Source organism: Anolis carolinensis, unplaced genomic scaffold, assembly GCF_035594765.1.
Source record: "Anolis carolinensis isolate JA03-04 unplaced genomic scaffold, rAnoCar3.1.pri scaffold_10, whole genome shotgun sequence".
NCBI lineage: Eukaryota > Metazoa > Chordata > Lepidosauria > Squamata > Dactyloidae > Anolis > Anolis carolinensis.
This window is the reverse complement of record NW_026943821.1, coordinates 4,638,279-4,664,285: the sequence shown is the minus strand read 5'-3', so window position 1 is coordinate 4,664,285 and position 26,007 is coordinate 4,638,279. Positions and strand designations below refer to the sequence as shown.

At 39.9% G+C, this 26,007-nt stretch overlaps 2 protein-coding genes across 3 annotated transcripts in view; one reads left to right on the top strand and one right to left on the bottom strand.

The window, feature by feature from the left end:
- LOC100558388 (synaptosomal-associated protein 25) overlaps positions 1-12,789 on the top strand; it is a 45,209-nt gene extending 32,420 nt beyond the window's left edge. Inside the window, exons 4-8 of the mRNA XM_062962221.1 lie at positions 1,588-1,636; positions 3,717-3,834; positions 5,864-5,995; positions 9,014-9,158; positions 9,934-12,789. Coding sequence (XP_062818291.1) covers positions 1,588-1,636; positions 3,717-3,834; positions 5,864-5,995; positions 9,014-9,158; positions 9,934-10,002 — 513 coding nt within the window. The 3' untranslated portion in view covers positions 10,003-12,789. The remainder of the gene's footprint in view (positions 1-1,587; positions 1,637-3,716; positions 3,835-5,863; positions 5,996-9,013; positions 9,159-9,933) is intronic.
- A 12-nt stretch (positions 12,790-12,801) lies between these two features.
- The window catches only part of LOC103281140 (cytochrome c oxidase subunit 7A2, mitochondrial), a 31,745-nt gene continuing 18,539 nt past the window's right edge, over positions 12,802-26,007 (bottom strand). For both annotated transcript variants that reach the window (XM_062962225.1, XM_062962224.1), the window contains 3 exons: positions 20,535-20,621; positions 19,297-19,381; positions 12,802-13,082 (listed from right to left, as the gene is read on the bottom strand). In XM_062962225.1, the coding sequence (XP_062818295.1) occupies positions 13,024-13,082; positions 19,297-19,381; positions 20,535-20,621 (231 nt within the window). In that variant the 3' untranslated portion in view covers positions 12,802-13,023. The remainder of the gene's footprint in view (positions 13,083-19,296; positions 19,382-20,534; positions 20,622-26,007) is intronic.

Here is a 26,007-nt window from a genome sequence, read left to right as displayed (position 1 = left end):
AGGTGTCTCAGTAGAGGGATAGTTGGATGGAAAGATGGATGGATGGATGGATGGATGGATGGATGTATAGATAGATAGATAGATAGATAGATAGATAGATAGATAGATAGATAGATAGATAGATAGACAGACAGATGTCTCAGTGGATGGATGCATGGACAGATCGGCGGACAGACAGACGGATGACTCAACAGACAGACAGACATATAGATGAGAGAGAGAGATAGAGAAAGAGAGAGAGAGGGAGGGAGAGGCGTTTCAGTAGAGGGATAGTTGAATGGAACGATGGATGGATGGGTTGATAGATGTCTCAGAGATGTGGCCAATGTTATATGTACCCATTTTATACACAGTATTTTTAATAACATTGTGCAGGAGACTAGGTTTCTGTACATGTAACCATCCAAAAGCAAAATACAATAATATCTATATATATAAAAGAGTGATGGCATCAGGGCAGCAGACAAAATAACAAAACTACAGGCTCCCCAACCTCGAAATTTGACAACACAATCCATCATTCACGGCTCTAGGTTGATACAACAAAAAGAAAAGAAAAATAAAGTACTAATTACAGGGGGAGGAATAATAGTTTTTATCCAATTGCTTCCAGTTTGAAGGCTAAGCTCTGCCCACTTGGTCTCCTAGCAACCTATTCAACCCAGGGGACAGGCACAGTTAGGCCTCACTTAGGCCTCTTCCACACTGCCTATAAAATACAGATTATCTGATTTTAACTGGATTATATGGCAGTGTAGATTCAAGGCCCTTCCACACAGCTATATAACCCATTTATAATGGACTTAATGTAAGGTAAAACCTTTACCCTTTACCTTAACTACCACCAATTCCTTTATTTCCCATACCACCATACTTTGCCACAGCAACGCGTGGCCGGGCACAGCTAGTAACATTATAATATATTGAATATACATATAGTATTGCTAATAGTATTATAATGTAATACAATATAATAATAATATAATATAATATAATAATAATATTTATATACCATTACATAATATTATTAATAATACAGTATAGTGGCATACTACAATATAGAAGTACAGTACAGTCTCGCTTATCCAACGTTCTGTATTATCCAACGCAGTCTGCCTTTTAGTAGTCAGTGTTTTTGTAGTCAATGTTTTCAAAACATTGTGATGTTTTTGTGCTAATTTTGTAAATGCAGTAATTACTGCATAATGTAACCGTTTATTGAACTACATTTTCTACCGATTTGTTGGTGTAAAACACAATGCTTTGGTGCTTAATTTGGAAAATCATAACGTAATTTGACGTTCAATAGGCCTTTCCTTAATCGCTCCTTATTATCCAACATTTTGGCTTATCCAACGTTCTGCCAGCCCTGTTTATGTTGGATAAGCGAGACTCTATTATGCAATGCTAATATTGTGCTATGCTAATAATATAATATATCGTATGTACATATAATTTGTAAGCCGCTCTGAGTCCCCTTCGGAGTGAGAAAGGCGGGATGTAAATGTAGTAAATAAATATTTTTTCATCCCCAGAAATAACACAGGACGGGATGAAAATTATTTCTCTACTTTTTCTTTCTAACAGAGCAAAGATGCTGGGATTCGGGCTCTAGTGATGCTGGATGATCAAGGAGGTAAGTCCTGAGACTTTAGGGTCGAATTTGCACTCGGCGTAAGAACATCTTGTACTAGTTTGTGGCCAATTAATATGCATTGAAAACATCATTTTGTGATGGGGAAAGAATGTCCCATAACACTGTGTAACACGATGTTTGTTCCTGGGTTATAAACGTCATTTCCTAAATGGTTCTATCATCAAAACATGGGGAAAGTTTTCATTGGAGGGACATCCTGCAGCACTTTTTCATCGAATAACTCATTAAGCTTCAACCAATTCAACATAGTTTGTGGCACTGTATATACTCAAAGATAAACCGAGTTTTCAGCCCTTTTTTTTGAGCTGAAAAAGCCTCTCCCGGCTTATAATTGGGTCAATGTTGCTTGCAATATATGACATATTTATCTCTCATCTTACCCTCCCTTATCAGTGTTTACTTTTCCAAAGCCTCCCTCGCTCTTAACCAAGGGAATGTTTTGAAAAGGGAAAGAAGCCCTTGCAAGTCAGGAAGAATACATATACAGTATATACTCGAGTATAAGCTGACCTGAATATAAGCCGAGGCACCTAATTTTACCACAAAAAAACTGGGAAAACATTGACTCCAGTATAAGCCGAGGGTGGTAAATTTCAGAAATAAAAATAGATACCAATAAAATTACATTAATTGAGGCATCCGTAGGTTAAATGTTTTTGAATATTTACATAAAGCTGCAATTTAAGATAAGACTGTCCAACTCTGATCAAATCATTATTCTCATCTTCTTCAATGTAAATGTGCGTATGTATCCTTTTAATAACAACAGAGTAAAATAATACATGCAATAATAATAATAATAATAATAATAAATATAGGAAAATAATACATGTAATAATAAATAGAGTAAAATAATAAATGCAATAATAATAATAATAATAAGATCAGAGTGAAATAATAAATGTATTAATATTAAAAATTAGAGTAAAATAAATGTAATAGTAGCAACAATAATAGAGAAAAATAATGAATGTACCATATATTCTCGAGTATAAGCTGACCCAAATATAAGCCAACCAGGACCCTCACCCGAGTATAAGCCGAGGGGTTTTTTTTCAGTCTTAAAAAAAGGGCTAAAAAACTACGCTTATACTCGATTATATACAGTTATATATACAGTAGAGTCTTGCTTATCCAACATAAACAGGCTGGCAGAACGTTGGATAAGAGAAAATGTTGGACAGTAAGGAGGGATTAAGGAAAAGACTATTAAACATCAAATTACATTATGATTTTACAAATTAAGCATCAAAACATTAGACAGAAAAAGCTGTTCAATACACGGTGAGAAGGGCGGGGTAGAAATGATGTAAATAAATATAATTATATATACTAATTTCACATATGCATTTCTCCCTGACATGTTAGCAAATCCTCCCTCTATATATGTGCATTTCCCTCCTGCAATATTTGCAAGCCCTATATTCATATATATCTATATAGACATCTTTCTATATATAGATAATTATATCTGTATAGGATTTGCAAAGACTTGCAAACATGTAAGGTGAAAATTCATATATAAAATAATATATACACATAGATACAGATATACAGGTCCATGGAAATCTCTAACTATCTATATGTATATAGGATTTGCAAAGACTTGCAAACATATGAGGGGGAAACTCAAATATAAAATTAATGTATATAGATAGATACAAATATAAAGGTACACAGGGATTGCAAAGGCTTGCAGGGGGAAATGCCTATGTATCTGTAGCAGAGATTAACAAATATTTCAGGGTGATATTTTTTTATAAGATTAATGGGTTCTTCTTTCTGACTTGCAAGGGCTTCTTTCCCTTTTCAAAACATTCCCTTGGTTAAGAGCGAGGGAGGCTTTGGAAAAGTAAACACTGATAAGGGAGGGTAAGATGAGAGATAAATATATCATATATTGCATGCAACGGCCTCCCGGCCCCGATTATAAGCCGGGGGGAGGCTTTTCAGCTCATAAAAAGGGCTGAAAAACTTGGCTTATCTTCGAGTATATACGGTACTTTAAAGTTCAGGCTAAAACCCAGAGGTTGTTCATGGATTGCTTTCCATCTCTCAGAGCAGCTGGACCGAATCGAGGACGGTTTGGACCAGATTATCCAAGACATGAAGGAAGCAGAGAAAAACCTCACCGATATGAGCAAATGCTGCGGCCTGTTCGTTTGCCCTTGTGCCAAGTACGTCTCTCTGTAAACAACATCAGGAGCATCTTTATGGGAATGGGAAAATCCTCCCCTCCTTATTGCTGTAGTAGTTTGTTGTTGTTGTTGTTATTGTTATCATCATCATCATATGCAGGGGTCCTCAAACTTTTAAAGTAGAGGGCCGGTTCATGGTCCCTAAGACTGTTGAGGGGCCGAATTATCATTTGGGAAAAGAAAGAAAAACCAACAAATTCCTATGCACACTGCACATGTCTTATTTGTAGTGCAAAAAAACCCCTCCCAACAACTATTCATTTATTTATTTACTACATTTATACCCTGCCCTCTCTCGCCCTGAAGGGAACTCAAGAGCGGCTTACAGGTTGTATGTACATACAGTATATTATATTAATGGCATAGCACAATATTAGCATTATATATTACTATATTGTACTATACTACTATACCATAATATTATTAATAATATTACATTTAATATTTAATGTATAATAAATTTTATTATGTTGCATTATTGTTAGTATTATATTGTATGACATTATAAGAATACTATCAATATTATATGTACATATAATATATATTATATTATTAGCATAGCACAATATTAGCATTATATATTACTATATTGTACTATACCACTATACCGTAATATTATTAGTATTACATTTAATATATAATGTATAATTAATATTATTATGTTGCATTATTATTAGTATTATATTGTATGACATTATAATATTAGTATCAACATTATATGTATACACAATATATTCTATTGTTACCATAGCACAATATTAGTAAATGAAAGAACAATACAATATTTAAAAATAAAAACAGTTTTAACCAACATACAGTAAACCTATCACGATTTCAATGGGAAGTGTGGGCCTGCTTCTGGCCAATTAAATAGTCAAGTTAAGTAGAATAGTTGTTGTTGTTGTGTGCCTTCAAGTCATTTCAGACTTTGGGCAAGCCTAAGTCTAAAACTGAGAGCAGGGGCCAGGTAAATGACCTTGGAGGGCCGCATCCGGCCCCTGGGCCTTAGTTTGGGGACCCCTGATCATATGCATTATTATCTCAATGCAGGGGATCATGCAGGACACACTGTGGATACTGCAATCTTCCCATTTTGGTGAATTTTACTCCAAATTTTACTCTTGTCGGAGAGTGCTTAAATTTGCCTTAATTGATTTGTAACGGCTATTTGGCCAAACTTTTTAGGGTGATTGCATATTTCACTTTTTCGCTCTCTCCTACTCCTTGTGGCATCAGGGCTCACCCTCCACTCTGCTCTGAATCCTGGCTAGAAGGAAATATAATAATATAATAAAACTTTATTTATATACCGCCCTATCTCCCAGATGGGACTCAGGGCGGTTTCCAGTCATAAAAACAACACAAACATTACATAACAACGTAATGACACATTATTAAGCAAAATATGAAACCATCTAGATGGTCTTTGAGGGTCCCTTTCCTTATCTATGATCTTATGAGACCATCTAGATGGCCTTTGGAGGTCTCTTTGCTTACCTATGGTCTCATGAGATCGTCTAGATCAGGGGTCCCCAAACTAAGGTCCATGGGCCAGATGTGGCCCTCCAAGGTCATTGACCTGGCCTCTGTCCTAAACTTTAGACTGAGGGTTGACCTAAGTCTGAAATGACTTGAAGGCACACAACAACAACAATCTTAATTTTGGACTATTTCATCATAGTCCGGCCCCCCAGCAGTCTGAGGGACTGTGAATCGGCCTGCCACTTAAAAAGTTTGAGGACCCCTGACCTAGACAGTTGATTCTCTCGATGCAGAATCCATAGATATGGAGGGCCTGTTATACTTTATTATATCCCAATTTCCCCCATAACTGAGACTCGAAGTAGAACCCCGGGATGTTGACTGGCCGATCTGGGAAAGTTTCTTTTTGGGAACTAAACCTCCCAGAATCCCGGTGACTTCGGCTTCCTTGATGCTCTCTTGGAACAATGACTCAAACACTATCCGAAACTGAACCCGCTTATGCTGTTATATTCTTCCTCTGCAGGTTAAAGAACCTAAAAGCTATGGAGGCCAATAAAGCCGCAGGGAGCAACGACCAGGACAAGGTGGTCTCTCGGCAGCCCTGCCTGGTGGCCGATGGGAACCAGATGATGATGAGCGCCCCTTTCATTCAGAGGTAAGGAAACAACGAGGAGAGGAGCAGAGGTCGGCAGGGATAATGGGAGCTGTAGTCCCACACATCTGAGTTGAGGGAAGCTAGAGCAGAAAGTGAAATGCTTCCTCTTTGCTTGGGGTCTTTTTCTTACGGCATCCTTGCTTTAAGGAGATGGGAAACTGCCTATTTTACCCCAAAATCCATCTCCCCCCAAGAGCCATCCATCCTCTCCAGCAGGTCCAAATATGTGCGTTTTCATCTATGGTCCTTCTCAATATGATGGTAGGAAGTGGTGTTCTGCATCAGAAATGACTGGATTATGGAGAGATGGGGGGATTTGCCCACTTTTCAGCTTGGTTGGAATCAAAGCCAAAGCAGGGACTGATTTACCTTAGAACTGGTGACTGATCATAGTCCCAAGCTCCATTCTACCCATGTTCCCTTATTCTTATATGCAGACGATGCTGTGCTATTGTTCTTATCTAGTATCAGTCTTAAACTGTTAATGCATTACTTTACTGTGAAAAAATAGACTAGAAATGAGCTACAGTAGAGTTCCGGTTATCTGACTTCCGGTTATCCAACGTACCCTATTATCCGTTGTGCTAGGCCGTGTGGCCCAGGGTGCTTGCTGGAAGAATGAGGCTCTTCTCTCCGGTAAGCACCCGGGACCTTGGAGAAGCCCGGTGTGTGTTGCTGCCTAGCATTACTTTACTGTGAAAAAATAGACTAGAAATGAGCTACAGTAGAGTTCCGGTTATCTGACTTCCGGTTATCCAACGTACCCTATTATCCGTTATGCTAGGCCGTGTGGCCCAGGGTGCTTGCTGGAAGAATGAGGCTCTTCTCTCCGGTAAGCACCCGGGACCTTGGAGAAGCCCGGTGTGTGTTGCTGCCTAGCATTACTTTACTGTGAAAAAATAGACTAGAAATGAGCTACAGTAGAGTTCTGGTTATCTGACTTCCGGTTATCCAACGTACCCTATTATCCGTTGTGCTAGGCCGTGTGGCCCAGGGTGCTTGCTGGAAGAATGAGGCTCTTCTCTCCGGTAAGTACCCGGGACCTTGGAGAAGCCCGGTGTGTGTTGCTGCCTAGCAACACACACCGGGCTTCTCTAAACCAGGTGCTTGCCGGAGGAATGAGGCTCTTCTCTCCGGTAAGCACCCGGGATCTTGGAGAAGCCCAGTGTGTGTTGCTGCCTAGCAATGCACACCGGGCTTCTCTAAACCAGGTGCTTGCCAGAGGAACGAGGCTCTTCTCTCCAGTAAGCACCTGGGACTTTGGAGAAGCCCGGTGTGTGTTGCTGCTTAGCAAGGCACACTGGGCTTCTCTAAACTAGTGTTTGCCGGAAGAACAAAACTCTTCTCTCCAGTAAGCACCCAGGACTTTGGAGAAGCCCGGTGTGTGTTGCTGCCTAGCAACACACACTGGGCTTCTCTAAACTGGTTGGTTGCTGGAGGGATGAGGCTTTTCCCTCCAGCAAGCACGCAGTGTGCCGGGAGGGATAATAGGGCCTCCCTATTATCTGACAGTTTCGGTTATCCAACATCCGGCCTGCCCTTTTATGTCAGATAACCGGAATTTTACTGTATATTAAATCTTCCTTTTTGCCCCAAAGTGAAAGCCCATTTCTTGGCAGATCAGGAGCCACAAAACTGAACAGGTCAAATACTTTTGATACCTTAGTATTTACTACAGATATAACCTGCCCTGGCTCTCACAGCAACAAGCAGTAAAGGATTTTGCACATACCAACATTGCAGCAATATATTGTTTTTCCTACAGTAAGGGAAACCAATATATCCCTGCTGCCCTAAAAGATTTTGAGGCTAATATTGGTTCTCTGTTGCTGTTTGGCTCCATTATTTGGATTTCTGCAATCAATAAATCATTTAATACACTACATTCTGGATTAAACCACTGAACTGATGAACTTGCTGGCCAATAGTTTGGTGGTTCGAATCTGGGGAGCAGAGTGAGCACCCGCTATTAGCCCCAGCTTCTGCCAACCTAGCAGTTTGAAAACATGCAAATGTGAGTAGATCAATAGGTATCGCTCCGGCGAGAAGGTAACAGTGCTCTATTTAGTCATGCCGGCCACATGACCATGGAGGTGTCTATGGACAACGCCGGCTCTTTGGCTTAGACATGGAGATGAGCACCAACTCCCAGATTTGAACATGACTAGACTTAATGTGGGGGAAAACCTTTATCTTTTTACACTACATTCCAAGTTTTTCCAGAAATCAATGAGGTTTCCTAGCTGTGTGTTTTTTACGCCATGCTATGCATTGAGACGGGTCAAACCACTCTTGAAACCTTGGCATGGATGAGAGCTATAAAATTCTGGCATGCTCTGTTTTATCCTGCTTGCATCCTACTTTTAACTGTTGGATTTTACAGTGTTTTGTATAGATGTTTGTTTGATGTCGTTGCTGTAAATGCATATCACCATTGGTCGGAGCATCAATAAATTGATTGATTGATTGATACAAAATTCTGGCGACACATACATTTTCAAGCAGACCCTAATAACTATATTCCATCACTGTTATAAGATCAAATTTATTTCGGAATGGTATTCATTGATTTTCAGAAAAATTGAAGCAATTGGCCTGTCTTTGGAAGCACTCTTATGGTGTCCTTTGTATATTCTTAATGTTTTTGGAAGCACTCTTATGGTGTCCTTTGTATATTCTTAATGTTTTCAAATGTGGAAGCCTGCATGTCAGTCAAGAGGAGACTTTTGGATCTTGACTTCCATAACCTGACTCCTTCAGCAAAGACAACTTGTTCCCCTACCACATCATTAATTCCGCATGAACATGAATCCTTCTTTTGACTCCTGCAGAGAGGCAACAGGACAGCTTCTTTTTTTCTTGAAGATGTTTTCAGATTCCGAGAATCTAATAGTAATTTTATTGTTCTATGTCTGCACTCTTGTGTGGATATTGTTTTGAAAGTACAGAAAGTCACCTTGGGAAGGCTGCACACCTTGGCATCGGCGGCTCTATTTTGTTTTGCGCTTTTCCCTCCAGAATAACGAAAGACGACGTGGAGGAAGAGATGGAGCAGAACCTCACCCAAGTGGACAGCATGCTGAGCAACCTGCGGAGTATGGCGGTGGACATGAGCAACGAAATTGACGTCCAGAGCAAGCAAGTGGAGAGCATTAAAGAAAAGGTGGGCGATGCCGGGATGGGGAGGATCTCTGTGATCGCTATTTGTTGTCAAATCAGCTTTGTCTCATGGAAACCGTTCAGTCCCCCGAGCTAATTCTTGAAGGTGCTTTAATCTCGTCAGGAACAGGGTTGGTGTTCTGTCACGCGCTGGACGTATATAGGACGTATACTTTATGCCCAGCGGGAAGCCAGGGCGCCTCAAGAGAGGCTCTCAAGCATTTTCCTGAAAAGGATAGTCCTTTGAGTCTTTAATGAGATAACAAAGTCTTTATTGTTGAATAAATAATAAATCTTCAAGGAGTCAAATAACACTTCAAGGTTTCCTTAATAAACTGTTGGCCCTTTCAGTCTTGTCCCCAGGGGACAGGCAATTGGCTTTGGATAACTGTGAAAACCCTCTTATAACTTCTCCCAGACTGTCTATTATATGGGCCTAGCTGATGTGGGACCCACTACCGATTCCAAATGCGTCTGGGTATCGAGTGGACCTACCAACCAAGGCTTGTAGATGTTTCAGCTGGGGTTCCGTGGATCTGTGGTGCTGTTCTCTCTCCGAGTTTTCTTTGGAAACTTTAGGGCTGTTTCCCTCAGGGGCTGTGAGGCTTTGGGATCTTTTCCCCTGGAATTTCTGTTTCTGTTTTCTCGGATGTTCTATATGCACTTTGACACCTGCCATGGCTGAATGCGATGGCATCCTGGGATTTGGAGTTGACATTTCAGTATCGTTGCAAGGTATAAATAAGTATCGCAATTCTCTTTGTTTCTTTCCTTCCTAGGCCATCGCCAACGTGATCAGCATCAACGAGGCCAACAACCAAACCACCAAAATGCTGAAGAAAGCCTGAATGGCCCTCCAGCATTTACGCCTTGCGCCCCCAAAACGGCCCTTCGAAATATTCACAACCCAGCTTTTTCCATCCTAACCCCAGAATGGACTGATTCAGACCAGAGCATTTGAAATCGAGTTCCCTGGTGTCTGTTTCTGGTTGTTAAAGTGATGCCGTGAAGCACCTTGTGCCGTACGCATGGCAAGCAATGTCCCCTTTCCCATTGGGGTTTCTCTATATACCAGCCTTTACCTATAGAAAATAGTGAGCCGATGGTTTGGGTAGGTAAAAGGGTATACTGGGATGGTCCTGGAAATTATGTGCACTTAAGTTTAGACATGTTTGATTTCAGTTAGTCTGCTGAAAAACAAAAGGGCTTGGAATATTACTACAGGTTGAGCATCCCAAATCCAAAAAAACCCCAAAAACTCCACAATCTGAAATTGGCTAATTTAGTGACACCTTTTCTTCCCAGTGATTCAGTGCGCAAAAACATGGTCCCGTGCACAAAATTATTGCAAACAATGGACACAACTGTAAGAGTTTGAGAAACTGCACTAAGAGTGAGAAAACTGTGCAGCTTTGCTATAAAAAAAACCCTGTACTCCAATTGTTTTCCATTCACTGTCTTTGAATGTTGTGCAAACTAAATGTGAAGCGGTAGGAAAAGAAACTCGAAAGCCAAAATCTTTGGCCAGTTTTGAACGTGTTAATTTCTTCCCTGCACAGTTTTGTTTCTGGGATGAAAACAATGCAGTTTCTGGACACGTTTTGTCAAAAAGGAGTGGTGTTTCCCATTGTCCAAAAGGAGAAAAAACAAAACAGCCCGCAAACCATAGGATGAAAATACTGTTTTGTTGTTCTTGACATTTCCAGTTGAAAAGTAGTAAGAGATAGATGGATTTGACAGCGTTTGCCAGTCAGAGCAGACAATGCTAGGGCACGGTTTGTCTACATCAGGGGTCCTCAAACTTTTTAAGTGGAGGGCCGATTCACAGTCCCTCAGACTGTTGGGGGGCCGGACTATGATGAAATAGTCCAAAATTAGGATTGTTGTTGTTGTGTGCCTTCAAGTCATTTCAGACTTAGGTCAACCCTAAGTCTAAAGTTTAGGACAGAGGCCAAGTCAAGGACCTTGGAGGGCCACATCTGGCCCATGGGCCTTAGTTTGGGGACCCCTGATCTAGACGATCTCATGAGACCATAGGTAAGCAAAGAGACCTCCAAAGGCCATCTAGATGGTTTCAAAAGACCATAGGTAAGGAAAGGGACCCCCAAAGGCCATCTAGACAATTTCATAAAACCATAGGTAAGGAAAGGGACCCTCAAAGGCCATCTAGATGGTCTCATAGGACCATAGATAAGGAAAGGGACCCTCAAAGGCCATCTAGATGGTCTCATAAGATCATAGATAAGGAAAGGGACCCTCAAAGGCCATCTAGATGGTCTCATAAGATCATAGATAAGGAAAGGGACCCTCAAAGGCCATCTAGATGGTCTCATAGGACCATAGATAAGGAAAGGGACCCTCAAAGGCCATATAGATGATCTCATAAGATCATAGGTAAGGAAAGGGACCCTCAAAGGCACATCTAGATGGTCTCATAGGACCATAGGTAAGGAAAGGGACCCTCAAAGGCCATCTAGATGATCTTATAAGGCCGTAGCTAAGCAAAGAGACCTTCAGAGACTATCTAGATGATCTCATAAGACCATAGGTAAGCAAAGAGACCTCCAAAGACCAGATAGGTCTAAAGTTTAGGACAGGGGCCAGGTAAATGACCTTGGAGGGCCTTGGTTTGGGGACCCCTGATCTAGACGATCTCATAAGACCATAGGTAAGGGACCCTCAAAGGCCATCTAGATGATCTCATCAGGCCCTCAGAAGACCATAGATAAGGAAAGGAACCTCAAAAACCATCTAGATGGTCTCATAAGACCATCGGTAAGGAAAGGGGTCCCCAAAGGCCATCTAGGCAATCTCATAAAACCATCGGTAAGGAAAGGGACCCTCAACGGCCATCTAGATGGTCTCATCAGACCTTCAGTAAGGAAAGAGACCTCCAAAGACCATCTAGATGGTCTCATAAGGCCGTAGCTAAGCAAAGAGACCTTCAAAGACCATCTAGACGATCTCATGAGACCATAGGTAAGCAAAAAGATCTCCAAAAACCAGGTAGACTTAGGTCAACCCTAAGTCTAAAGTTTAGAACAGGGGCCAGGTCAATGACCTTGGAGGGACGCATCCGGCCCCCGGGCCTTAGTTTGGGGACCCCTGGTCTACATTGTAGAATTAATTCAGTTTGACACCACTTTAACTGATATGGCTCATTGGTATGGAATATTAGATTTGTACTTTGGGGAGGCACCAGCACTTTTTAGCAGAGAAGGCTCCTGACTGTATATCGCTCCAACTCCATAGCCTTGAGCCATGTCCGTTCAAGTGGTGTCAAACTGTGTTAATTCCACAATGTAGACCAGTGGTTCTCAACCTCTGGGTCCCCAGGTGTTTTGGCCTACAACTCCTAGAAATCCCAGCCAGTTTCCCAGCTGTTAGGATTTCTGTCGGGTGAAGGCCAAAACATCTGGGGACCCACAGGATTGAGAACCACTGGTGTAGACACACCCCGAGAGGCGAGAAATGGTCTGAATCCAACAGAAGGCAGTTCACAAATATACATGTCAACACCCGGGGCCTGGCTTCGATACAACGCGTCACTGTGATCTTTTTGACGTTTCTGTTTTCGTTGGTTACGACTTTTAAAACGTGTGGTGATTAAAACGAGGTGTGCATTTCTAAAAGCAGCCTGCTGTGGATTATTTTTTTTTCTTTTGATGGTTTATTTTGCATCTTCGAACACTACATTCATGTGGACTCAAAGGAAGGAAGGCTGCCTACATCCCAAGATTAATTTCCCTCTCCCCAGAGCGAATCCTTCTGTTCTTCTCTTTTGTTGCAAACCTCCAAAAAGGGAAATAAACCCAGTGCGGAAGAGGGGTGTCCATATTCAAAATTACCCCTCTTTTCCTGCTTCATCTTCACTTATTCTTCTTGGGTCTGGCAGCCTTGAGTAGTTCGTAGAGAGTATAAGCAACACCTATGGAGCAAAAATACAGAAAAATTTCATTCTCATTTATCTACATTATTTTTTCCCTGCTTTCTATTACACTATGTTCCTGACTTGAAATTATTATCCTGTTTAATTGTGTGGTATTTACTTTGAAAGTAGTTGTTATACTCCAGAAGCTTTGTTTTTGTGGCTGCCACAAACTATATTGAATTGGCTAAAACAAATTGATTCCAAATAAAGATAGAATGGCATAAAATGAACTTACAGTAGCAACATTGTCGGAAATTAAATCCATAAAAAATTCAATCCTTGCTGCCTAGAGAAACAGCTGTGGATCGGGGCGGGAGGCAAACTGCGTTGGATAATCCAGAATGTTGGATAAGCGGATGTTGCATAAGTGAGACTCTACTGTAACACTTTCAAACCAGGAACAAAGAACTATTCAAATTTTGTTACATAGTGTAATAAATATAAAGACATTTGAGGCAAAGACAACTTTCCCTTCCAGTGCAGGAAACCATTATCAAAAGATGCTATAGTGTCAGGAAGTAGGAAGTGCCCATAAGTAGGGAGAACTGCATAGAATAATAATAATAATAATAATAATAATAATAATAATAATAATAATAATAATAATAATATAAGGCCACACTACTGGGATCTGTGCGCATCATCCGAAAATACATCACACAGTCCTAGACACTTGGGAAGTGTTTGACTTGTGATTTTGTGAAATGAAATCCAGCATATCTATCTTGTTTGCTGTGTCATACAATAATAATAATAATAATAATAGTAATAATAATAATAATAATAATAATAATAATAATAATAATAATAATATTTTATTTATATACCGCCCTATCTCCCAGAAGGGACTCAGGGCGGTTTCCAATCATAAGAACAACAAGTGCATTACATAACAGTATAATAAACATATTATTAAAACAGATATAACTATACAATTAAATAAGCAATAAATAACACTCACAGCAACCTTGATCAAGGGGACGGGGACCATAGCCAAGTATATTAACATAAACCATTTCGGGATAGATGAGTCTCATACAGTATAAATCGGCCTCTGGAAGCCATATGATGCAAGATTGTGTTATGTGCATCATTTCATGTTTTAAAGCCAACTTTATAAATACACTAGCTGTGCCCGGCCACGCATTGCTGTGGCAAAATATGGTGGTATGGGAAAGAAAGTATTGAGGAATTGGTGGTAGTTAAGGTAAAGGTTTTCCCCTGACATTAAGTCCATTATAAATGGGTTATATAGCTGTGTGGAAGGCCCTTGAGTCTACACTGCCATATAATCCAGTTTAAATCAGATAATCTGTATTTTATAGGCAGTGTGGAAGAGGCCTAAGTGAGGCCTAACTCTGCCTGTCCCCTGGTCTGAGTGGGTTGCTAGGAGACCAAGTGGGCGGAGCCTAGCCTTCTAACTGGCAGCAATTAGATAAAAACAATTATTCCTCTCCCTCTAATTAGGACTTTATTTTTCTTTTCTTTTTGTTGTATGAAGGTAGAGGCATGGATCAGGGGTTGTGCTGCCAAGTGTAGTGTTTCTGGGATGTGTAGTTTTGTTGTTTTGTCCTAGGCCGAAATTTCATTACCCTTTTATATATATAGATCACAACACAATCAACATTCGCCCAATCTGGTTGCGTTTTGAACAAAAGGGAGTCTATTCTGAACAGGGAAAGTCCATGCCGTTTCACTGGGTTTCGTTTCTCTGTTTATCTTGACTGAAAGAGAAGCAACAAGGGCTTCTATTTTGGATGCACAAAAGCAATCAAGTCGCTTGCTTGTAAATAGATATTACACATGGCTCAGCTGCCACGTGTAACAGTTTGAAATAACCCCTTCTTCTTCTTCTTCTTCTTCTTCTTCTTCTTCTTCTTTTTCTTCTTCTTCTTCTTCTTCTTCTTCTTCATTCACACAGTCGTTTTCGACTCTACATGACCTCATGGACCAGTCCAGGCCAGAGCTTCCTGACAGCTGTGGCCATCCAGTTCCTTCAAGGTCCAGCCAGTCTCTTCAAGGATACCGTCCATCCATCTCATCCTTGGTTGGCCTCTCTTCCTTTTTCCTTCCATTTTTCCTGGCATCGTGATCTTTTCCAAGCTTTCCTGTCTCCTCATGATGTGGCCAAAATACTTCATCTTTGCCTCCAGTATCCTTCCCTCCATTGGGCATTATTTCCTGGAGGATGGACTGGTTGGATCTTCTTGCCAAGGTCCAAGGCTCAGGATTTTCCTCCAGCACCAGAGTTCAAAAGCGTCTCTCTTCCTTCGCTCAGCCTTCCTTTGTCAGGGGGACGATGGGGTGAGACTGGTTGCCATGCAGAGTGGGTTCCAAAAATCATCATCCTGGTCTCACCGATCCCTCCTTCTCCAGGCTGCCTTCTCATACGGAGAATAATAATAATAATAATAACTTTATTTTTATACCCCGCCTCTATCTCCCCGGAGGGGACTCAGGGCGGCTTACATGGGGCCAAGCCCGAATAAAAACAGTAGCAGTATAAAACACAACAATAGACAACAACTTGCACAATAAAAAAATAAAATAAAATAAATAAAATAAAACATTAGCCAATAAAAAACAAGAACTAATAAAAACATGGATTAAAACTGAGAGATTGTAAACGTAGACTGGGTAAGGTGCACCATATAAATATTGTAAACACAAGGTGACTGATAAAGTGCTGCAAATTCTGGAAGTGCAAATTGGGATGGGAATAGACCCTGTGTCTATATCGAGTTGACAAAGGTAAAAGGTGCAAACCGGATTAGCAATCTTTATCTAAAGGCTTGAGTAAAGAGCCAGGTTTTCAAGCTCTTTCTGAATGCTACCAGGGTGGGGGCTTGCCTGATTTCCCTGGGGAGCGAGTTCCAGAGCCGGGGGGGGGGGGGGGCACCACGGAGAAGGCCCTCTCTCTCGTCCCCACCAACCGTGCTTGTGACGGAGGTGGGAGCGAGAGGAGGGCCTCCCCCGACGAACGAAGAGATCGTGCAGGTTCGTAGGGGGAGAGGCGATCCCTAAGGTAGGAGGGTCCCAAACCGTTCAGGGCTTTGTAGGTGATCACGTGCACCTTGAATTGGGTCCGGAAGGTGAACGGCAGCCAGTGGAGCTCCTTAAGCAGGAGGGTTGACCGCTCCCTATAATTTGCTCCAGTTAGAAGCAAGGCTGCCGAACGTTGAACTAGTTGGAGTTTCCGGGCCGTCTTCAAGGGCAGCCCCACGTAGAGTGCATTGCAATAGTCCAGTCTAGAGGTAACTAAGGCATGGACCACCGTGGCCAGATCAGACTTCACGAGGTAAGGTCGCAGTTGGCGCACAAGTTTTAATTGTGCAAAGGCCCTCCCGGCCACCGCCGACACCTGAGCATCAAGCGTCAGTGCTGAGTCCAGGAGGACCCCCAAACTGCGGACCTGTGCCTTCAGGGGGAGTGCGACCCCGTCAAGCACAGGTAGCCACCCAATACCCCGATCGGACATACGACTGACCTGGAGGACCTCTGTCTTGTCGGGATTAAGCTTCAGCTTATTCGCCCTCATCCAGCCCATCACAGCTGCCAAGCACTGGTTCAGTATCTGGGGGGCTTCCTTGGAGTTCAGTGGAAAGGAGTAGTAGAGTTGAGTGTCATCTGCGTAGAGATGGCACCGAACTCCAAAACTCCGGATGACCTCTCCCAGCGGTTTCATGTAGATGTTAAAAAGCATGGGGGACAGAATGGAACCTTGCGGGACCCCACAGGTCAAAGGCCAGGGGTCCGAGCAGGTGTCCCCCAGCTTCACCAACTGGGAACGGCCCTCCAGGAAGGACTGAAGCCACGACAGAGCCATGCCCCCAAGGCCCATCCCGGAGAGCCGTCCCAGAAGGATACCATGGTCGATGGTATCGAAAGCCGCTGAGATGTCCAAGAGAACCAGCAGGGTCACACTCCCCCTGTCCAGCACTGGTCAACAAAACACCAGCAGTCGAAGATTCAGTTGAAAATCCAACGGTACTTAAACTTTATTTACATCACTAAATACAGTTGCAGTCATTTGCAATAAGTCCCAGACACATGGCAGTGTCTCCTCGGCTACGGAGCAAAACATTCTCCGTCCATCTTCTGAGAACGCTCACGCCGAACACAAGCCACTCCCCTGCATTCCACAGATCACGAAGGAAGTCGTGGTCAATCAGACTTGACCCCATTGATCCTGTGTTACATCCATCAAAGCAGGTTCTTATTAACTCCTCCACTGCTGAAACTCATACAGAAAAACATTCCTAACAGCCTAGATTGATTTTAACATTTCACACAATTCACAATACCCTGACATCCTTATGGTCCAGCTCTCACATCCATAGGTTACTATGGGGAATACCATTGCTTTCACTATGCGGACCTTCGTTGCCAGTGTGATGTCTCTGCTCTTCACAATCTTATTGAGGTTGGTCCTTGCTCTCCTCCCAGAACTCTACTATTAAGGTGGATGCATCCATAAGCAGAAGCTCTTGTTTCTCTGTAATGCCAGGGACTACATCTTCCAGAATCCACAGCTGGTTAAGGGATCTGGGTAGTTGTAGTCTTTAAAAAGTCCTTTTAACAGCAATTGTACTCATCTGGAATTCTTTCACACAAAGCAAATCGCAGCATCGTGATTCCAATGGAACTCTTATGGCTCCATCTTGTGGAATTCTGCCTTTGCAGTCATGCAAATTCCACATTTCAATTGCAAGACACCATTGATTGCACTATGGACTTCATCAGACGACACTGGGAAGTGTTCAGAAGTGTTCAGAAGAAGAGAATTCAGTCTAACTCCATTTCATAATAAAATGGAGTTTTTCCCTACCTTTTATTTATTTACTTACTACATTTATATCCCACTCTTCTCACCCCGAAGGGGACTCAGAGCGGCTTACAAATCAAATGTACATACAATATATTATTAGCATAGCACAATATAAGCATTAAATTACTGTATTGTACTATATCATTATATGGTAATATTATTAGTAATATGACATTTAATATATAATATATAATTAATATTATTATATTGTATTATTAGTATAATATTGTATTACATTATAATATTATTATCAATATTATATGTATATACAATATATTATACATTGATAAATTATTATAAATTATATATATATATATATATACACACACACACACACACACACACACACAGTAGAGTCTCACTTATCCAACACTCGCTTATCCAACGTTCTGGATTATCCAACGTGTTTTTGTAGTCAATGTTTTCAATATAGCGTGATATTTTGGTGCTAAATTCGTAAATACAGTAATTACAACATAGCATTACTGCTTATTGAACTGCTTTTTCTGTCATATGTGTTGTATAACATGATGTTTTGGTACTTAATTTGTAAAATCATAACCTAATTTGATGTTTAACAGGCTTTTCCTTAATCCCTCCTTATTATCCAACATATTCGCTTATCCAACATTCTGCCGGCCCATTTATGTTGGATAAGTGAGACTCTACTGTATATATAAAGTCAGTGTTTGTTTGTTTGTATGTATGTGGCGGAGGGCGGAGTATGTGGCAGCTTTCTGATTGGCCGCCACTTTCACAGGCCACTGGGACCACCAGGAACGACGGACCTGGACCAAACTTGGCACACATAACCCCTAGGACCCATTCTATGTCCTGGTGCCATTTGGGGGATGATGGACCACAGATGATGGGATTTGCAGTACTTTCAACCGCTTCAACTCCCACAGATCACCGCGATGCCCACCAGGGACGGATCTGGACTAAACTTGGCAGACAGAACCTCCATGACCCCCTTTAGATCCTGGTGCGGATTGGGTGACAACGGACCATGGATGATGGGATTTGCAGTACCTTCATTCACTTCCTGAGACCACTGCAACTGCCAAGAATTACAAAACTCGACCAAACTTGACATACTTATCCAAAATGACAAACTTTACATGCTGCAACTGTTTAGGGGAGGATGGGCCAAGGATTATGCTTTCCCAGTTTTTTTGTGGTAAAATTAGGTGCCGCGGCTTATATTAGGGTCGGCTTATACTCGAGTATAAACGGTAACTTATGTGACGAAGTGCACTATGTAACAGGATTTTTGTTCCTGGGTTAAAAATGTCATGGGAGTTGAAGTCCAAAACACCTGGAGGGCCGAAGTTGGCCCATGCTTGTCTAACTTTCAATGCTGTTTGGATGATCTCAACTTACCAAAGAGGCTTAGCGACATGGTAAAGCGATACAGCAGGACGTCTGTGGTCCCTCCTTTGAGATGCACTGGCAGACCATTGTCCTCCTAGGAGACAAAAGGACCATCCAATTACACTATGTGACATCATTTTTGTTTCTGGGTTATCAATGTCATTTCCTAATTGGTTCTACCATAAAAACATGGAAAAAGTTTATTAAACTGCCAAAGTTTATTAAACTGCAGCATATTTTGCTATAGCTTTTCAATCAATATCTCATCCAGTCTCAACCAATTCAACAGAGTTTGTGGTACAGTCGTGTCTGACTTATCCAACATAAACGGGCTGGCAGAATGTTGGATAAGCGAATATGTTGGATAATAAGGGGGCATTAAGGAAAAGCCTATTAAACAGCAAATTAGGTTATGATTTTACAAATTAAGCACAAAAACATCATGTTATACAACAAATTTGACAGAAAAAGTAGTTCAATACGCAGTAATGCTATGTAGTAATTACTGTATTTACGAATTTAGCACCAAAATATCACGATGTATTGAAAACATTGACTACAAAAATGCGTTGGATAATCCAGAACGTTGGATAAGTGAGACTCTACTGTACAATAGAGTCTCACTTATCCAATATAAACGGGCCGGTAGAATGTTGGATAAGTGAAAATGTTGGATAATAAGAAGGGATTAAGGAAAAGCCTATTAAACTTCAAATTACGTTAAGATTTTACAAATTAAGCACCAAAACATCATGTTTTACAACAAATTGACAGAAAAAGCAGTTCAATACACAGTGGCAATATGTAGTAATTACTGTATTTATGAATTTAGCACCAAAACATTAACTACAAAAACATTGGCTACTAACAAATTGACGACAAATAAAGATAGAATTGCATAAAATAAACTTACAGTAACAACATTATCTGAAATTAAATGCATAAAAAATTCAGTCCTTGCTGCCTAGTTGTGGATCCGGGTGGGAGGCAGACTGCGTTGGATAATCCAGAACGTTGGATAAGTAGATGTTGGATAAGTGAGACTCTACTGTAGTTTGTGAAACTACAAATCCCACAATTCCACAGGATGGAGATAATTAAAGTGCCCTGAAGTGGATCAAGGGTGCATTCACATTCAGCTCAATGGCAGCTTTTCCAGCTCCTCTTTCTGCGAATTCTGGCTCGACATTATGTTTGCAAATAGAACAATGCAATTGAATGAGACTGGATGGGATTGAATTCCTCACCTGGAAAAGCTTCTGATATTCCGGGACTTTGTTTTTCAGTTGCCGGGTCGGGGTGGAGAGAACTTGGAGGGGCTTTATACGGGAAACCTAGAGAAGAAAAGAGAGAGAAAGAAAGAAAGAAAGAAAGAAAGAAAGAAAGAAAGAAAGAAAGAAAGAAAGAAAGAAGACCTAATAAATCAGGCTTGGGTTATTTATTTCCCATTCTCTTGTGCAACGTCTCCAAGAATTGGGAAGGAAAAAAGAAAAGGTTGCAAGAGTCTGCAAAGTCCCCCAAAGTACTGTATATACTCGAGTATAAGCCTAGTTTTTCAGCCCTTTTTTTGGACTGAAAAAAACCTCCTTGGCTTATACTCGGGTGAGGGTCCTAGTGGGCTTATATTCAGGTCGTCTTATACTCAAGTATATATGGTATATTTATTATTTTTCTCTATTATTATTGGTATTATTACATTTTTTTATTTTACTCTATTAATTATTATTATTACATTTATTATTTTACTCTGTTAGTGTTGTTACTACAGTAGAGTCTCACTTATCCAAGCCTCGCTTATCCAAGCTTCTGGATTATCCAAGCCATTTTTGTCGTCAATGTTTTCAGTGTATCATGATATTTTGGTGCTAAATTCGTAAATACAGTAATTACAACATAACATTACTGCGTATTGAACTACTTTTTCTGTCAAATTTGTTGTATAACATGATGTTTTGGTGCTTAATGTGTAAAATCATAACCTAATTTGATGTTTAGTAGACTTTTCCTGAATCCCTCCTTATTATCCAAGATATTCGCTTATCCAAGCTTCTGCTGGCCCGTTTAGCTTGGATAAGCAAGACGCTACTGTATTACATTTATTTTACTCTATTTTTATTATTATTAATACATTTATTATTTTACTCTATTTATTATGACATTTATTATTTTACTGCATTTATTATTATTATTATTATTATTATTATTATTATTATTACATTTATTATTTCATTATTATTATTATTATTATTATTATTATTATTATTAATGGCGCTCCATGCAGTCATGCCGGCCACATGACCTGGGGATGTCTATGGACAATGCCGGCTCTTCGGCTTAGAAATGGAGATGAACACCAACTCTCAGAGTTGGTCACGACTGGACTTAACGTCAGGGGAAACCTTTACCTTTTTATTATTATTAAAAGGATACATAAGCACATTTACATTGAAGAAGATGAGAATAATGATTTGATCAGAGTTGAACAGTCTTATCTTAAATTTGATCTTGATGTAAATATTCAAAAACATTTAACCTACTGATGCCTCAATTAATGTAATTTTATTGGTATCTCGGCTTATACTGGAGTCAATGTTTTCCCAGTTTTTTGGTGGTAAAATTAGGTGCCTGTCACGACCCAGGCGGCAGAGGCACCAATAACCATACACAGAGGCCAGAATCTAACTAATATCTTTATTGAAGGAATATATAAAGTTAATAAAAACAAGTATAGAAAATAGTCCAGAATTAGACCCTTCAGGAAAGGTCAGAATTAGTCCAAAAAAGCAATGTCCAAATAAGAAATATTAAGGTCCAAAGTTGTAATCCAATAACCGAAACACTCACTTTGCCAAGCAAAGTGAGGGGAGATGACAAGGTCCTTAGTCCATAAAACTTGAGCGTGGCTAGGAAATAACTTGATACTTGAAACAAGGCTTGAACGTGGAACAAGGTAACTAAGAACAAGAACAAGGTCCGTGGAATAACTTGGTAAAATCCGTGAAACAAGGCAAGGATTAGTCCTGGGAAACAAGGCAAAGTCCGTCGGTAAACAAAGGCTGGGAAGCAAGGCGAAGGCTGGATAGCAAGGCAAGGCTTGAGCTGAAGCGAGGCTTGAATCGGAGCGCGCTGTCCAGACACAACTCGCTCCGTAGGCTGACGAATTGACTCCGCGAAGTTGCTACGCGGGCAAAACACCTATATAGAGTCCAACTTTCTCACCAAAGCGGTTCTCTGGGAATCAGAAACGAAAGCTAAACTCTGAGACCAGATGTTAAACTCCTTAAAGATTCTCACGAGAACCAATGTTAATTGGCAACATTCTTAGCTGCTATCCTCGCACTCCTGCGCGAAGCTGAATCCAAACTTCTCTGTTGTTTACAAAACTCCCGGCGCAAGAACACGGGAGAAGTAGGCTCTGGGGTTGTTTGACATACTTCTGGGGCACAACTTTCTTGCAGGTGCAAGGTTTCCAGATCTGCCTGGGAAGGATCTGGCTGAGAGGAATCCAGTTCAGACTGGGAAGGTAAAAAACCCAAGTTTTCATCTTCATCAGGGATTACAATGTCCTGAGCAGGACTACAAGGCCCATGGTTCATCACAGTGCCTCAGCTTATATTCGGGTCAGCTTATACATATTAGATTAAGTTACACAACAGCTTACTGTATATACTCGAGTATAAGCCTAGTTTTTCAGCCCTTTTTTTAAGACTGAAAAAGCCCCCCGCAGCTTATACTCGGGTGAGAGTCCTGGTTGGCTTATATTTGGGTCAGCTTATACTCGAGAATATATGGTACATTTATTATTTGTCTCTATTATTATTGGTATTATTACATTTATTATTTTTCTCTGTTATTGTTGCTATTTACTCTATTTTTATTATTATTAATACATTTATTATTTCACTCTGATCTTGTTATTATTATATTTATTATTTTACTCTATTTATTATTACATGTATTATTTTACTCTGTTATTATTATTATTACATGTATTATTTTACTCTATTATTATTAAAAGGATACGTAAGCACATTTACATTGAAGAAGATGAGAATAATGATTTGATCAGAGTTAGACAGTCTTATCTTAAATTAGAGCTTTATGTAAATATTCAAAAACATTTAACCTACCAATGCCTCAATTAATGTAATTTTATTGGTATCTATTTTTATTTCTGAAATTTACCACCCTCGGCTTATACTGGAGTCAATGTTTTCCCAGTTTTTTGTGGGAAAATTAGGTGCCTCGGCTTATATTCGGGCCGGCTTATACTTGAGTATATACAGTAAACAGAAATTAACTTCAAAACAGGAACAGGCGTTTAAAACGTTTGTTACAGTGTTCTAAGTGCAAAGACCATTCTGATTGCTAAGGTTTGCATTGATATTTCGTATCTATAAATAACAGCTACCCTGTTTCCCCGAAAATAAGACATCCTCAAAAAATAAGACCTAGTAGAGGTTTTGCTGAATTGCTAAATATAAGGCCTCCCCCGAAAGTAAGACCTAGCAAAGTTTTTGTTTGGAAGCGTGCCCGGCACCCGCCAAACAAAACACCAGAACTTGCAGGATTGGTAAGTGTACATACCAGTTGTACATGGAAATAATAAAATAATAATATATTAAAATGTTATATTATTTATATTTATACAGTAGTAACAAGAAATTCTTGACAGGAGTCATAGTTTGTCTGGTTTGGTTATGTTGGTTTGTGATGACAACTACTGTACAGTATAGAATAAATGTTCATTTTTTTGTTCAACAATAAATGTGAATTCTTAATGGAAAAAAATAAGACATCCCCTAAAAATAAGACCTAGCACATCTTTGGGAGAAAAAAATAATATAAGACACTGTCTTATTTTCGGGGAAACACGGTAGCTGCAAACAGCCAGTGCAGACAGCTTCTTGCCAGCCGCAAATATACATCGTTTCAACTTCTGCTTCTTACAGAAGTTGTGATCGCAAGCCCGAATGTGTGTCAGACTTTGTCCCAAGGGATTCAAAAGCACATGTGAAACCCGAATCTGTTGACGCTCAGAAGTCACCATCTGTTTCTTGATCATCTGCGCCCAAATCTGTAACCCTCAAAGCTCAAATTGATTCCTGATCCTCTAATTTTATATTTTTCAACAGGTGCATGAATGTCCATTTACTAAACCAGTATGACCCCCATTCCCAGTACTAGCAGCTTAATCTATGCATATTCAATCACATTACGTAATATATAGGAATTTTCTAGATCCTCCGGTGCAACTGCGGCAGAAGTTCTTCATTTCAATAAGGTTCGCTGTTATTAGAAGTTTCCTGTTTCCACAATACATTCAAGGAAAGTATCACCTATGGATTTGGCTTTTGCACTGTATTTACAAACAATGACAGAATGTTTTGCCTGGGGTCTAAACCACAACAAAATAGCATGTTTTATTTACCTGTATATATTCAAGTATAAGCCTAGTTTTTCAGCCCTTTTTTTAAGACTGAAAAAGCCCCCCTTGGCTTATACTCGGGTGAGGGTCCTGGTTGGCTTATATTTGGGTCAGCTTATACTCAAGTATATATGGTACATGTATTATTTTTCTCTATTATTATTGGTATTATTGCATTTATTATTTTTCTCTATTATTGTTGCCACTATTACATTTATTTTACTCTATTATTATTATTATTATTATTATTATTATTATTATTATTATTAATACATTTATTATTTCACTCTGATCTTATTATTATATTTATTATTTTACTCTATTACTACATGTATTATTTTACTCTATTATTATTAAAAGGATACATAAGCACATTTACATTGAAGAAGAGGAGAATAATCAGAGTTGGACAATCTTATCTTAAATTAGAGCTTTATGTAAATATTCAAAAACATTTAACCTACCGATGCCTCAATTAATGTAATTTTATTGGTATCTATTTTTATTTCTGAAATTTACCACCCTCGGCTTATACTGGAGTCAATGTTTTCCCAGTTTTTTTGTGGTAAAATTGGGTGCCTCAGCTTATATTCGGGATGGCTTATACTCGAGTATATACGGTAACTGTAACTTTTTCTCAAATAATAATAACAATAAAAAACTGGAATTTTTTTTTAAAAAATGGAGCCACAAAGGCTATTGTGAAATTCTATCAACTACTGAATGAACGCCCAAATTTAATTTTTTGGACTTTTGCAATATATATATATATATATATATATATATATATATATATATATATATATATATCCATACATACATACATACATACATACACACAGTAGAGTCTCACTTATCCAACACTCGCTTATCCAACGTTCTGGATTATCCAATGCATTTTTGTAGTCAGTGTTTTCAATATATCGTGATATTTTGGTGCTAAATTCATAAATACAGTAATTACTACATAGCATTACTGCATATTGAACTACTTTTTCTGCCAAATTTGTTGTCTAACATGTTTTGATGCTTCATTTGTAAAATCATAACCTAATTTGATGTTTAATAGGCTTTTCATTAATGCCTCCTTATTATCCAACATATTTGCTTATCCAACATTCTGCCGGCCCGTTTATGTTGGATAAGTGAGACTCTACTGTATCTATGTGTTGTCGAAGGCTTTCATGGCCGGGATCACAGGGTTGTTGTATATTTTCCGGGCTGTATGGCCATGTTTCAGAAGCATTCTCTCCTGACGTTTCGCCCACATCTATGGCAGCCATCCTCAGAGG